At 40.2% G+C, this 15674-nt stretch overlaps 2 protein-coding genes and 2 pseudogenes across 2 annotated transcripts; all 4 read left to right on the forward strand.

Annotated features, from left to right (window-relative positions):
• The first annotated feature begins 293 nt into the window (after positions 1 to 293).
• LOC127876004 (histone H3-like) lies at positions 294 to 5967 on the forward strand. Its single transcript, XM_052420831.1, has 3 exons — positions 294 to 604; positions 2638 to 2657; positions 5543 to 5967. Exons 1-3 carry the CDS (start codon positions 312 to 314, stop codon positions 5956 to 5958), a joined length of 729 nt encoding a protein of 242 aa, XP_052276791.1. The 5' UTR covers positions 294 to 311; the 3' UTR covers positions 5959 to 5967.
• LOC127875974 (histone H2B-like) lies at positions 1289 to 1747 on the forward strand. Its single transcript, XM_052420759.1, has one exon. It carries the CDS (start codon positions 1323 to 1325, stop codon positions 1695 to 1697), a length of 375 nt encoding a protein of 124 aa, XP_052276719.1. The 5' UTR covers positions 1289 to 1322; the 3' UTR covers positions 1698 to 1747.
• On the forward strand, positions 4085 to 4680 carry LOC127875884 (histone H1-delta-like; annotated as a pseudogene).
• A 757-nt stretch (positions 5968 to 6724) lies between the features above and the next one.
• Positions 6725 to 7041, forward strand: LOC127875986 (histone H4-like; annotated as a pseudogene).
• Positions 7042 to 15674: the final 8633 nt, after the last annotated feature.

The raw sequence follows: 15674 nt of genomic DNA on the forward strand, positions 1-15674 counted from the left end.
CACTCAAGGCAACACAACGTAAATGCACGCATCAAATAACGGGCAGATATTCTACACATTTCAATCAAGAAAACACCGTTCAGTATCTTATAAACGGACATAATTTACATCAAACTCGCATGCACACGCAAATCGGCCGTTTTCACTGATTTTCTTCGACCAATCAGATTCGACCACCGACCAATCAGCGTTAAGCAGCCCGAAAGTAGGTTAGCAGGTCACATCACAGTGCTCTAACTGCTCTTTGTGTTTAAATAGCCGCAAAAAGACCCAGTGAAAGCATTCTACAGCTAGTACCTGATAGATACAATATGTCTGGACGTGGTAAGGGAGGAAAAGGACTCGGAAAGGGAGGCGCCAAGCGTCACCGAAAGGTTCTGCGTGATAACATCCAGGGTATCACGAAGCCCGCAATCCGCCGTCTCGCTCGTCGTGGTGGTGTGAAACGCATCTCTGGCCTCATCTACGAGGAGACCCGAGGTGTCCTCAAGGTGTTCCTTGAGAACGTCATCCGCGATGCCGTGACATACACTGAGCACGCCAAGAGGAAGACCGTCACTGCCATGGACGTCGTCTATGCCCTCAAGAGACAAGGCAGGACTCTGTACGGATTCGGCGGTTAATCGAACCTTCTGTACAGAAGCTACAAAACGGCCCTTTTTAGGGCCACACACACATTTCGAAAGACTTTTCTTACAAATTGTCACAATATACTAGTGTTACGTTAAAGCGTCAGATTGTTAGGTTACTTGCATTCATGCATTAGATACACACACTCTGGTATGAGTCGTATGGTTCATAAGACTAACGCAATGTCCCGAATTCATTACTTCTTTACAGTGCGGTCACACGCTCAATTACCAATATTAAGCCTAATTTTAGTGCATTGTTTCGTTCAACCCATGTACCAGTTTTATAAGGCGAAACTATCATCATTCGCATTTGAATGTTTCGTTACCGGACATGCGGCCTGGCGGTGTTTGCGTTCATTTTTTTCTATTACAGACACCATTGACGTAAGCATGTGCATTAGGTTTCATATTGAACATTGTGGAGGACTTATTAATAAGTAAACACATTACTTAGTCTTAATAGATCATTAATAATTTGCGATGCAAACATAGGGCTTCGACAGTATTGCTTTAGCCTTCGTAAACACGTGTAAATACGAACGCGCATGCGTTAAAACTGCAGCCAATCGCGAGCGAGCGCGCTGTACACTGCATTGGAAGTAGGTCAATCCGTTTTCGAGAGTGAGTCGTTCATATAAATAGCAGTTGAAACGCGTTGCAAACATTCATCTCTGCATCGATTTAGAAATCATGCCGACCAAGGGTGTTGCAAGCAAGGGCTCTAAGAAGGCCGCCACTAAGGCTAAGACCGCGCGCTCCACTGACAAGAAGAAGCGCAGGAGGAGGAGGGAATCCTACGCCATCTACATCTACAAAGTCTTGAAGCAGGTGCACCCCGACACCGGAGTGTCCAGCAAGGCCATGTCGATCATGAACAGTTTTGTCAACGACATCTTCGAGCGCATTGCTGCCGAGGCTTCCCGCCTTGCCCACTACAACAAGCGATCCACCATCACAAGCAGAGAGATCCAGACCGCTGTGCGTCTCCTGCTGCCTGGTGAGCTCGCCAAGCACGCCGTGTCCGAGGGCACAAAGGCTGTCACCAAGTACACCAGCAGCAAGTAAACAACTTCTGTGGTGCTTCAAAACAAACGGCCCTTTTTAGGGCCACCCAACTTTCTTACGAAAGAATTGTCTTATTGTCACAAGAACATAAATATCATTGCTTAATATTAGTGCCAAATAGTAAAAACCAACAATTTTAAGTATATGGCAGAGGTTTGTTTTGATGCCCTTTACACTATTCACGTAATAGAACGTGTTCAGACTACAAACTGTACATAACATAAACGTTGAAAATAAGGGCCAAATAGTGTTCCTCCGTGAGTGTGGTCAAGTGTATAATCAATAGTCGTACGTGTATCTTAGAAGTAACGATCTCGTACTACACACAGTTAGGGCATGTACCAACGGGTAGCATTTTATAGTCATATGTTTGTTAAAAATTATTGAAAATTATCACCGAATGTTACGTTCCAACATACACGGAACAAGCACAGAACGAAGTAAACTTGCCGAACATGTCGAAATAAACTTCGCGCTGATTGGTTGACCTGCTTTTGTAACGAGGACGCTGATTGGCTGAAATTGCTTAACTTCGCAAAGCAAAGTAGGTCAATCCGTTTTCGAAACAAAAAAAAAATATATATACGGCAAAACGCGTTTGCCGATGTATTTTCTGTTGCACTCACAACCGAAAGCACAATCATGTCTGGACGCGGAAAGGGAGGAAAGACAAAGGGGAAGGCAAAGAGCCGCTCATCCAGGGCTGGACTTCAGTTCCCAGTGGGCAGAATCCACCGTCTCCTGCGCAAGGGCAACTACGCCGAGCGTGTTGGAGCTGGTGCACCCGTGTACTTGGCTGCCGTTCTCGAGTACTTGGCCGCTGAAGTTCTCGAGCTGGCTGGCAACGCTGCCCGAGACAACAAGAAGTCAAGAATCATCCCTCGTCACCTGCAGCTCGCCATCCGCAACGACGAGGAGTTGAACAAACTTCTGTCTGGAGTCACCATCGCTCAGGGTGGTGTGCTGCCAAACATCCAGGCCGTTCTTCTGCCCAAGAAGACCAAGCAGGCTGGTGGCAAATAAGCACCTTCTCTGGCTTGAAACGTTACCCAAACGGCCCTTTTTAGGGCCACCTAAACGATACTGAAAGAAATATCTCGTGACATTGTCAACAACTTATGCACTAACCAAACACTCATTAGCCGACCGACTCACTCACTCACTCACTCACTTGCCTGCCTGCCTGCCTGCCTGCCTGCCTGTCACCCGCTCGCTCCTTCATTCGCTTCCCTAACGATTAGGGAGTATACATCGGTATAACATACAAAGAAATACCATTTTGGGTGCTTACCAGCCCTCTCTTCCAGACCACTGACGTTAACTAACGTAACGTAATAGGTCCACGCAGGCTTTAGGGGCCTTGAAGACAGAATAAGTCACACGTGTATTCGCTTGTTTAGGCCATGTTCGGAAACATTTTCATCCTTGCTCAGGCGGTTACCTACACCACCCAACCGGTCAGGCAACGCCGTGGATAGGGTGCGTGGGCTTCATAGCCAACCTCGTTGGCATCGCAGTATTACATTCCGGGTAGCTGGGGATGGGAGAGCAACCCACTGCTCGTACTAGGGGTCAAGTTATTGTGCAGTTTTCAAACACTGGCAAGGGCCCCCACCGAAAATCCTGGTACGAGAATTTGCTAGAGCACTTGCCTTAAACAATAGCCTCTCATACGCACTGACTGACACTACCGAACGATAGCCGATGCCCTAACACTGGTATGAGCCAAAACCATGGCTAAATCACGATTATGGAAAGCTTAAGGGCCCAGGCTCACACTATGTGAAGGTTACTGATGCTTAAAGAGTCGAGGGACGCACGCCGGGTAGTTTTGGGGACACGTACTGGTACTGCACGCATGGTGTTTAGTGCTTTCTTACTCTGTGTTTCTCGTGTGTTCGTTTTTATCAAGGACATGGTGTTTCTCTGTACTAGGGACTCCCACAAATATACGTACTGTATGGGCAGGTCATATGTGATGCGATTCAAGTATGAACAACGATAGGAAGAGGACTAGGCAAGTGTATTGTCGCTGTTTTAACTCATAATATCTGTCCACCGTGCTTTTGTGGCGACTTGTGTGACTTGTAATACTATTTTCGTCGTTATTTCCATGCCCCAATCCTTATAAAACCTGGTAGTGCTTGAAGATCTATCTTTCATCTACGTACCTATGTTCATTCGCATCAATTTACACAAATGATACATGAGAAATATGCAATAATACAAGCACGAAGAAACACACGAACATAAAATTTCTGCGCGCACCTGCCGGTATCTCTATCACGTCCGCGCGATCAAATACCAACGCTGGTGACCTACTTTACATATAAAGACTTAGGCAGCCGGTTTTCTATCATTCTATCACTGAATACCACATCATCAAAATGGCTGATACCGCTGTCGCTGCTCCCGTCGCTGCCCCAACACCCGCCAAGGTGAAGAAGGCTGCCAAGCCCAAGAAGCCCGCAAGTCATCCAAGTACAGCGAGATGATTGCCGCCGCACTGGTGCCCTGAAAGAGAGGTCTGGCTCCTCAAGACAGGCTATCCTGAAGTACATCCAGGCCAACTACAAGGTCGGGGATAACGTCAGTGCCGTCAACGCCCACCTGAAACTGGCCCTCAAGGCTGGCGTCAAGAGTGGAGCCGTTAAGCAGTCCAAGGGCACCGGTGCCTCTGGATCCTTCAAGCTTGGAGAGGTGAAGAAGGCCGCAAAGAAGGCTGCCAAGCCTAAGGCTGCCAAGCCCAAGAAGGCAAAGGCCCCTAAGAAGGCCAAGACACCCAAGAAGGCGGGCGCCAAGAAGCCTGCAGCCAAGAAAACCGCTGCCAAGAAGGCCCAGCCAAGCCAAAGAAGGCCAAGACACCAAAGAAGGCTGCCGCTGCTAAGCCAAAGAAGGCTGCTGCCAAGCCTAAGAAGGCTGCTTCTAAGTCACCAAAGAAGCCAAGGCACCCAAAAAGGCAAAGACACCAAAGAAGGCGTAAAAGTAAAAGGCTTCCCAAGTGTCTCACAGACCTTCAACTCAAAGGTCCTTTTCAGGACCATTCATCCTATTTTGAAAAGAATTGTCTTTGTCGGCTGTCGATTTGCCATTTGTATACATACAAAATAACTCGCAGGCATAAAATTCAACATTTGTCCTTTATGTTAAGCTATGAACCATACACGTGTAATGGTTTTTGGCATAGAGACAGACATAGTGGACAACGTGTACCTGTTAGCACAAGGTAGGTCTGCAGATTTTGAGTTTCATGTTACACTAATATTAGCAAGCAGCTATTTTAACAAAATTTCCCAACTTGGAGACAAAAACAGTCACAGTGAATTAATTGTTTTGGCTACTTTGCTAGTTCATATGTGTCTTCTATATTTATGCATGTATTAGCTTCATAAACACACATTGGACTTGATTTAACTCCAAAATATACATGTTGAGGTTTGTGTAGCTAGCCTCTTCATAGGGCTATTTTACATGCAAATACTCAAAGGTTTAACACGCCACGGCCTTGTCCATGTATATACTGTTTATATCAAGACATAATTCTGTAAATTGTTGCGAGTCTGTTTCATACCCATTGCTCTTTCAAAGCTATATATCGCTAACAAAACGTACATAACTCGCATATTTACAAAAGTTATTCGCACCAGCCTAACCCGCGATACTATTGAGCGTTTTGATTGCTGACGCTGTTGTCACGCTGGCGTTGATTTGTGTAATTTACTATCCGTTTTCAGATACGAAATTTGCAACGCGGATTGTAGCCAATCGACTGTCACTCGCACACCGCTTGTTTCTTTACTATTAGCCCGTTTTTTTCAGTTGTCGAACATACTGTCTTACAGCAGCAACGATGGCAAGAACAAAGCAGACCGCTCGTAAATCCACCGGTGGAAAGGCTCCACGCAAACAGCTGGCTACCAAGGCCGCTCGCAAGAGCGCACCAGCAACCGGCGGTGTCAAGAAGCCTCACAGATACAGGCCAGGAACCGTCGCCCTTCGTGAAATCAGAAGGTACCAGAAGAGCACCGAGCTCCTCATCAGGAAACTGCCATTCCAGCGCCTGGTTCGTGAAATCGCTCAGGACTTCAAGACTGACCTCCGATTCCAGAGCTCCGCTGTCATGGCTCTCCAAGAGGCCAGCGAGGCTTACCTGGTCGGCCTTTTCGAGGACACCAACTTGTGCGCCATCCACGCCAAGCGTGTCACCATCATGCCAAAGGACATCCAGCTCGCACGCCGTATTCGCGGCGAACGTGCGTAAGCTTTTGTACTTGGCTCTCACACAAACAACGGCCTTTTTAGGGCCACATAAACATTGCGAGAGAATATCTTTCAGTTGTAAAAGTCAAGCAAACTTAGCCTAACCCAACAAATCATGTTCTACACGTATCAGCAGTACACCGCAACAGTACCCGCTAACAAATATATGCGTCAGGAACGCTATGGTACGTTCTTTCATCTGCATCTCAATTCATGTTCGTCAGATATGCAATGACCCTTCACGTTCAATCATCTCGTTATTACTCTTAAAGGTTCAATTACGAGCCGTGTCGTTATAAGTCATTCACAAAGTGGCATAAAACACAACTAGATCATAGGTCTCGCGTATTATAACCAGCTCGGTGACAAACTCACGTGTGAAGTGGCCAAGATTGAGACTTTTTCAGACCAAAATCGCCCAGACCTCAACTTTACCGTTACGGTACACAGTCATGCACTCAAGGCAACACAAAGTGAATGCACGCATCAAATAACGGGCAGATATTCTACACATTTCAATCAAGAAAACACCGTTCAGTATCTTATAAACGGACATAATTTACATCAAACTCGCATGCACACGCAAATCGGCCGTTTTCACTGATTTTCTTCGACCAATCAGATTCGACCACCGACCAATCAGCGTTAAGCAGCCCCGAAAGTAGGTTAGCAGGTCACATCACAGTGCTCTAACTGCTCTTTGTGTTTAAATAGCCGCAAAAAGACCCAGTTAAAGCATTCTACAGCTAGTACCTGATAGATACAATATGTCTGGACGTGGTAAGGGAGGAAAAGGACTCGGAAAGGGAGGCGCCAAGCGTCACCGAAAGTTCTGCGTGATAAATCCAGGGTATCACGAAGCCCGCAATCCGCGTCCGCTCGTCGTGGTGGTGGTGGTGTGTGAAACGCATCTCTGGCCTCATCTACGAGGAGACCCGAGGTGTCCTCAAGGTGTTCCTTGAGAACGTCATCCGCGATGCCGTGACATACACTGAGCACGCCAAGAGGAAGACCGTCACTGCCATGGACGTCGTCTATGCCCTCAAGAGACAAGGCAGGACTCTGTACGGATTCGGCGGTTAATCGAACCTTTGTACAGAAGCTAAAAACGGCCCTTTTAGGGCCACACACACATTTCGAAAGACTTTCTTACAAATGTCACATACTAGTGTACGTTAAAGCGTCAGTTGTTAGGTTACTTGCATTCATGCATTAGATACACACACTCAGGTATGAGTCGTATGGTTCATAAGACTAACGCAATGTCCCGAATTCATTACTTCTTTACAGTGCGGTCACACGCTCAATTACCAATATTAAGCCTAATTTTAGGCATTGTTTCGTTCAACCCATGTACCAGTTTATAAGGCGAAACTATCATCATTCGCATTTGAATGTTTCGTTACGGACATGCGGCCTGGGGTGTTTGCGTTCATTTTTTTCTATTACAGACACCATTGACGTAAGCATGTGCATTAGGTTTCATATTGAACATTGTGGAGGACTTATTAATAAGTAAACACATTACTTAGTCTTAATAGATCATTAATAATTGCGATGCAAAAATAGGGCTTCGACAGTATTGCTTAGCCTTCGTAAACACGTGTAAATACGAACGCGCATGCGTTAAAATGCAGCCAATCGCGAGCGAGCGCGTGTACACTGCATTGGAAGTAGGTCAATCCGTTTTCGAGGTGTGAGCTTCATAAAATAGCAGTTGAAACGCGTGCAAACATTCATCTCTGCATCGATTTAAAAATCATGCCGACCAAGGGTGTTGCAAGCAGGGCTCTAAGAAGGCCGCCATAAGGCTAAGACCGCGCGCTCCACTGCAAGAAGAAGAAGCGCAGGAGGAGGAGGGAATCCTACGCCATCTACATCTACAAAGTCTTGAAGCAGGTGCACCCCGACACCGGAGTGACCGCAAACGCATGTCGATCATGAACATCCCAACGACATCTTCGACGCATTGTTTATGTTCAATTCATTTTTGTACTACAAAAAAAGGAACAATATCGAAGTTACACTGAACAAATACAACATATTTATTTGTCCGCCATCTTGGTTTCGCTAGCGAACTATAGCGAACTACCTCCCAAGAGGGTTCGCTTCGGTTCGCGAACGTTCGCGGCGAACCGAGCGTTCAGTAGCGAACGTTCGCGACCGTTCGCGAACTATAGCGAACGTTCGCTGTAACTGAACGCACTACTGTTCTCAGTGCCCCAGATAAGCTGCGTATCTGCGTCTTTCACCCAATTAAAATGTATAAAAATGCAAAGAAATACAATATCATGAGTATTGAAAACGCAACCAATTTGACTTTTACGCAAAGTCGTCAAATTAACGGTACAAAACTTCGATTAAAAATGCCTTGCTCATTTTAGGTATTTTCTCTTTGGAATTATTATCGTAACGCGGTGACGCTAACATTCAACAAGCTCATATGGTCATAGTTATTCAAACGCTATGCGTTTTCAATCTGACCTAATCGTCGCCCATTGTGCATGTATTTGTAAAGCGTCTGTACTTTCAGTTTCTATTATGATGCGAAATAAAAATAGCTAAGAGAGGTCGAAAGACGTCCAAGATTGTTGCGCCAAAATATCAGCCGATCGCAAACTTTTTGAATAAAGAAAGCAAGAGCCAATAAGTGTTATCGATTTTGTTAGAAACTGTGTATACAGCAGTTGAGTTGACATCCAAAAAACATGATGGAAAGTCTGTGACTTAACAAACCTGTCAAAAGTATAAAAAGGCATTCATTGGTTAGAAATTGTCGACATTTTTTAAAGTTTATATCATGGACAGTTTCAAGGATTAAAGATATTACGAAACATATGTTTAATTAAAATTTATGATGATAGTTTACAGTTCTATTGAATCAATACAAGTGTGCAGAGTCAACGGAAGTAAATCAGCAATTATTTTAAGGTATGCATTTTTATTTCTCATTTCACTCTATATGAAGAATGGAATCACCCTATTTTTCAAAATCAATGGTTGAAAACCCTATTTCCCAAATAATTATCTGGGGCACTGAGTTCTCGAGGACTTTTCTCAATTTCAATGTAAATTATTTTTCACCGAAGCCAATTAGCTTGTTCAAAGCTAGCAAGAGGTAAAATGTGAGCTGTGTCGAATTACAAGTTGTTTAATTTTTCATAATTGAAATGTTTACAATTTACTATTTATTGAATAACTTGGCAGTGCATAATTAAGAAAAAAATATCTCTTTATACCACTTAAGTATATTTGCATCACAGGAGCTCTCGTGTCGTGAGGTTGAGGAAACTAGTGTTGAATCTAAAACATTTAGCATCATGGACTCAAAAGTGAGAAGCCAAGTCAGACACCGCAAAATGTAAAATAATCTGTCAGATGTTTCGTCTGACAGGCTACGAAATTCTGTCAGACTGAAGGATAATTTCTGGATTCACTTATTAGCATACCTGATAATAGCATATTTCTGTTATTAGCATATAGAATGTCAAAGCACAGATTAATTCTTAAATTTTAATGTATTTTTCTTCTATTAATAGCATAATTTTTAACCCCAATATTCAGAATTCACTTAAAGTCTTTATAGCATAGAACATTCTCAGAATGCCAAGAAAATATGCTTTAAATCTGCAAAAATATGCTCAAATGCAAATGCAAATACCTTAGAATACAATTCCATTTATTAAATAGTTATCTTAAACATCAATCATATACAATGTTGAATTTAAATTTCACTTTGACGATCAATTATTAACAGATTTGACTTATTGTATGCCCCCAGTTGCTATATTTATGCTAAAATGTGTGTTCCTGTTCATAGCATATTCCTGTTATTAGCATAATTTTTGCTGACATGGTATGCTAAGAACAGGAATCCACTGTAGCAACATATTAATCAGGAATTATGGTTTGAATCCGTGAACTATTATTTTTAATGGTGAAAGAAAATCTCCATGGCGCGTTTTCAAAAATTCCTAATCAAGCTTGGTAAAAGAACACACAGAATAGCAAATTTATTACAGCGCCAACTTCCGGGTAAAAATGATTGATTTTTCCTATATTCCGTAAAGACAAATGCCGCATCATATCCTATGGGTGATTTGAAAAATAATGAAGCCTAAATAAAACATGCATTTATTTTCTTACCATTAAGCATGTTTGAGTTCTTTTTCTATCTTACAGAAGTGTTTCCATGTGATTAACTTAAATGTGAAAATTTTTCTCAATAACTTGCTTCATTAACAGAATATATTGAAAAATATCCTTAAAATTGCCCCAAGTGTACTGGTTTTGCGTGACATTTTATGTAAAAGGCAATTTTCAATTCTATACTTCAATAAAACTTTCAGAAATATTAGGTATTGCCATCATTTAATAAATATAAAAATGCATATGCTTTAAGAAAAATAAAACAATGCTTCTGTCTTAGGTTGATATCTCTTGTAGCAAGTGTTCAAAGCAATGATGTTCTTGTCAATTTTGTGCCACAATTTTCAACTCTCTTCACGTATATTAAGAGGTGGCATCATAAAGTGCTTCAATATTTATAGGCAAAAAGTGTCCTTTTAACCTGTCACATGTTTTTTTCTACACATTTGTACAGGTATTTATACAATTATTTGTTCATGTAAATTTTGAACAGCTGAATACTAAATGTGGTCAGAATTTGTCCCTGTCCCAAGTGTACATTTTGCAAGAAAGTTATTTTTAATTTTTCATAAGATAGAATTTTCAAGGTTTTACATCATTTTCTTCAAACCATTAATGCTTATCACTAGATGTACTGAAAATTTGATGCCAAAACCTTGTGAACTTTTTTTGCAAGACAAATATCGCATTGTCCCAAGTGTATGAAATTTTTATCATGTTTGATGGACAGGTGATAGCTTTTAAAAAATAAACAAAGGCACTAATTTTCTGGAAAGAAGTACACAGAAGGGTGTAATCTCCAAGAGAAAAAGGTGGTTTCTTCACTCTGGGGGTGAACTACTCTAATTATATGGGTATGTCTCCATATTTTGTCTTCAGAAGAAAAATATAAGCATGTAAATGATAATGTGTGGGAAGTTTATTTGACTTTACCATAACATTATTACAAAAATACATTTCCTCTTCTCAAATTAATGTTAATTTTAATCAAAATATTTCTCCAATAATCTTCAATGTTAGCCTGAAGTTGGTTATTAAATGTTGTACATGTACACTTGGGACACAAAATGAATGTTTTCCTTATAAACCTCCAGAAAGTGAAAACAAACTTACATTATAGCAGAATTAATGATTAAATTTCGATTTAATAAAGCATTCAAAAGCAACTGAAAAAAAGCCAAAATAAAAGTTGAACATGGTCAAATGTCAAATATGATGAATGACAAAGTCTTTCAGACACTTATAATTAAACCACGCAGACTGTCACCCTTGTGGTACAATTCTTACACATCTAAACTAAAAACCATGGTAAAACTTTCGATAAACAACGGTACAGCACTTATTATTATTTCATTCATATTTAATGACACATTACCAAAATATATAGAGGATATATTGTATTACAGATGAAGGTCAAGTAAGAGGACATCGTGTTTAATGTATAAAGTATAAAAAGAACAAGGTCTAATTTATAAAAAACAAGGTCCAATATATAGATAATATAATGTTTAATATATAGAGAGCAAGGTCTAATATATAGAACAGTGAATTATATGTGTCTTGTTCTGAGAAAACTGGGCTTAATTCATGTGCGGAAATTCTCGTCCCTGATTAGCCTGTGCAGACTGCACAGGCTAATCAGGGACGAGACTTTCCGCTTTTATGGTATTTTTAGTTTGAAGGAAGTCCCTTCTTAACAAAAATCAAGTTTAAGCGGAAAGTGTCGTCCCTGATAAGCCGGTGCGGACTGCACAGGTAATCTGGGACGACACTTTACGCACATGAATTTAGCCCAGTTTTATCAGAACAAGACACATATTATAGAAAACGAGGTCAAATATTATAAAAAAAATATAAAAATGTATTTTGTATACAGAACCATGTTCAATATTTATAGAAAAGCGTCCAATATATAGAGAACACAATATTAGATCAACTTCAAGTATAGAGAGCAATGTCTTATATATAGATATCAAATTCCAACATATTGAAGAGGCATAATGTCTTATATTTAAAGATCAAGGTCAATGCCATAGAGAACAATGTGTACTATGTAGAGAACATCATTTGATATTTAGAGAACAAGGTATGCTATCCATTTGTATAGAGAACAATGCCCAGCATATAGATCTCCAGCATATAGAGAGCAATGTCAAATAGATCTTTATTATATAGAACAAGATAAATTATGAAATCAAAGTCAAATATATACAACTATGTGAAATATATTGAAAACCAGGTCAAATGTATCTACAATTTGTGAAATATATGTGTTTTTTTTATGGGAAATACAGATCTATGACACACTGCATAATTATGGAGATTCCTTATACCTCTGATATCCCATCGGTTATAAACATACTAAGGGCCACAAAAATACCTCAAATGAAATACATATAAAAGTTATGCTATTTTTCTTCAGATTTTCATCCATTTTGAAAATGTCCCAAGTGTACAGATTTGGCCTAAAATCATACTAGATCCTTTTAGCAAACAATTCAAGTTCCCTGTAACTTATCTTATAATTTTATATGAATATTTTATGCCAATTTAATTTGTATTCTATATTACTGACTGTTTGGGTATTTCTTAGAATAAATGAAAACTAAAGTTGTCAAGTACAAATAACCTTTTATCTCTAAACATCAACCTTAAATCATCAAACGGACCTTCTAGCACAGAACATTATTTGGGGAAACATAAATTTGTATAGTCAAATGTAATAAAAATTTAAAAAGTATTTATATATGTTGAATGGTTTGCTTATTTAACTTGTATACAAAAGTCATGTAAGTGTCCCAAGTGTACAAATGTTTGAAAATTGTATACAGTTTTGGCAAAAGCTAGATTTTGCAGATTTTCTTATATAATAAAAAAGAAACTTCACATATATTTGAAGGCCATCCTATATTTTGATAAATCTGAGTTTTTACTTTAAGATACACTGCTTTGAGGCCAGGAAAAAAACTTTTAGGAGTATAGTTTTGACAAATATGTGTTAAAAAACATGAAAATTTCATTTTTTTCCATATTTTTTTTAGAACACTTCTGATTTTGTATTTAAATTTTGCCTAAAAACATACTGCATGTTGACAAAACACACAAAATATTGATAACATGTTTTAATGGGATTTCATTAAGTGCAAAAGACATGTACATTTATAAAAAAAAAATTCAAAACATTTGGTTAACATCTTTTGTTGTGAAAAAGTGAATAAATCTGACAGAACGGCCCTACTCATTTAAAAAACTTGAACCCTTTCCCTATGCAATACAAACAAAACTGTTGCCATAACTTAACATCTAAAATTTAGGCTTCATTCAATGTGAATATATTATTATATTCATTCGGAGAAAAAGTTGGGATATTGTGGTTATCTCCCTCTTCCGTCCGTCAGTCTGTCCGTCCGTCCTGGCCACTTTCTCCTCCTACACTATAAGCACTAGAACCTTGAAACTTACACACATGGTAGCTATGAGCATATGTGCGACCCCGCACTATTTGGAATTTTGATCTGACCCCTGGGTCAAAAGTTATGTGGGTTGAGTTGGGGCCGGGTCAGAGATTTTTACTCATTTTTATGCCCCCGGATCGAAAGATCGGGGTTATATTGTTTTTGGCCTGTCTGTCATTGTATGTGTGTGTGTGTGTCCCAAAACTTTAACCTTGGTAATAACTTTTGCAATATTCAAGATAGCAACTTGATATGTGGCATGCATGTGTTTCTCATGGAGCTGCACATTTTGAGTGCACCGGAGACTACACCGAATGTCTTCAAATTGATACTGAACCTCTCTTATGGCAATACGGATAATCTTAACTATGAATGGCCCCATTACCAACCCTGGGGTGCCCCGCCCACATTGGCCACGCCCACATAGACCACGCCCACCCAAAATTGCCTTTTACTATAAATTCTTCATTTCTACACCGATTCACTTCAAATTGATACTGAACCTCTCTTATGACATTATGGTTAATCTCAACTATGCATGGCCCCATTACCAACCCTGGAGCACCCCGCCCACATAGGCCATGCCCACTCAAAATTGCCTTTTACTATAATTTCTTCATTTCTACACTGATTCACATCTAATTGATACCGAACTTCTCTTAGGACAATACGTTCAATCTCAACTATGCATAGCCCATTACCAACCCTGGGGCACCCCTGGGTCAAACATGCGGCGTGGGGATACACGTCGGCCTCTGCAGCGCCATTTCTAGTTTAATATATTTGAAATCACCCATATTTGTGTAAAGTTTGGAGAAAAATCAAGAAAAACTTATTTTAACAATGAAATACATTTAAGTTGTTTGATGATATTTTCATGTATTTCAACGTTTCCAATTTCCAGATAAAAACCCTATTTGTACCCATTGAAAACCTTTATAACTTTAATTTTGCATTGTTATTTTGTGTTGGGCTTGAAGAAAAAAGATTGATCTTTATGCGAATGTTTACATTATATCTCACAATCATAACAATTTCCAATTTATCGACAGTGGTGACTGGGTTTTATCATTATTATATGATTATTAGTGCTTGTGATCATATTTCAGATGCCCAGGGGCCTTTATGGTTGGGTTAGGGAGGGGTGCTCCCTCCCTTCCTTAATTGATTTTTAGCTCCACTGTCCAAAGGCCAGCGGGGCTTATGTCATGGTTCTGTGTCCGTCATGCGTGAATCCGTCCGTGCATTAACTTTTCCTTTAAACATCTTCTTCTCCTAAACTACTGATCCATTCTGATGAAATTTCTCAGTAATGTTCCTTGGGTGAACCTCTTTCAAATTTGTTCAAATTATGCGCCTGGGGTCAAATTTGACCCTGCTCTGGGGTTACAAAATTGAACATATGCTTATATAAGGCCTATTTTGTGAAATCTTTCAAAATCTTCTCATCCATAACCATTGGGCATAGGTCTATCAAATTTGGTATGTAGAGACATCTAATAGTCCTCTACCAAATTTGTTCAAATTATGCCCCTGGGGTCAAATTTGAAACTGCCCCGGGGGTCACAAAATTTAACATATGCTTATATAGGGTCTATTTTGTGAAAACTTTACAAATCTTTTTGTCCATAACCATTGGGCCTAGGGCTACCAAATTTGGTATGTAGTGACATCTTATAGTCCTCTACCAAGTTTGTTCAAATTATGCCTCTGGGGTCAAGTTTGACCCTGCCCTGAGGGTCATAAATTTGAACATATGCTTATATGAGGCCTATTTTGTGAAAACTGAAAAAATCTACTTGTCCATAACTGTATGGCATAGTGCTACCAAATTTGGTATGTATTGACATGTATTAGTTCTCTTCTTAGTTTGTACAAATTATGCCCCTGGGGTCAAATTTTGAAACTTCCCCGGGGGTCACAAAATTGAACATATGCTTATAAATTTAGGGTAAACTTTTAAAATCATTCTTATACATAACCATTGGGCCTAGGGCTACAAAATTTGGTATGAAGTGACATCTTATAGTCCTCTACCAAGTTTGTTCAAATTATGCCTCTGGGGTCAACTTTGACCCTGGCCCGGGGGGGGGGCACACAAAAACGCTTATAA

This window comes from Dreissena polymorpha, chromosome 1, assembly GCF_020536995.1.
Source record: "Dreissena polymorpha isolate Duluth1 chromosome 1, UMN_Dpol_1.0, whole genome shotgun sequence".
NCBI lineage: Eukaryota > Metazoa > Mollusca > Bivalvia > Myida > Dreissenidae > Dreissena > Dreissena polymorpha.

What these genes read in the sequence shown, in the direction of transcription:
- LOC127876004 (XM_052420831.1), top strand. Translation starts at nt 312, where the DNA reads ATGTCTGGACGTGGTAAGGGAGGAAAAGGACTCGGAAAGGGAGGCGCC. An exon ending in AAGAGACAAGGCAGGACTCT is followed by an intron (nt 605 to 2,637) that starts GTACGGATTCGG and finishes TTCTGTCTGGAG; the next exon opens with TCACCATCGCTCAGGGTGGT. An exon ending in TCACCATCGCTCAGGGTGGT is followed by an intron (nt 2,658 to 5,542) that starts GTGCTGCCAAAC and finishes GTCTTACAGCAG; the next exon opens with CAACGATGGCAAGAACAAAG.
- LOC127875974 (XM_052420759.1), top strand. Translation starts at nt 1,323, where the DNA reads ATGCCGACCAAGGGTGTTGCAAGCAAGGGCTCTAAGAAGGCCGCCACT.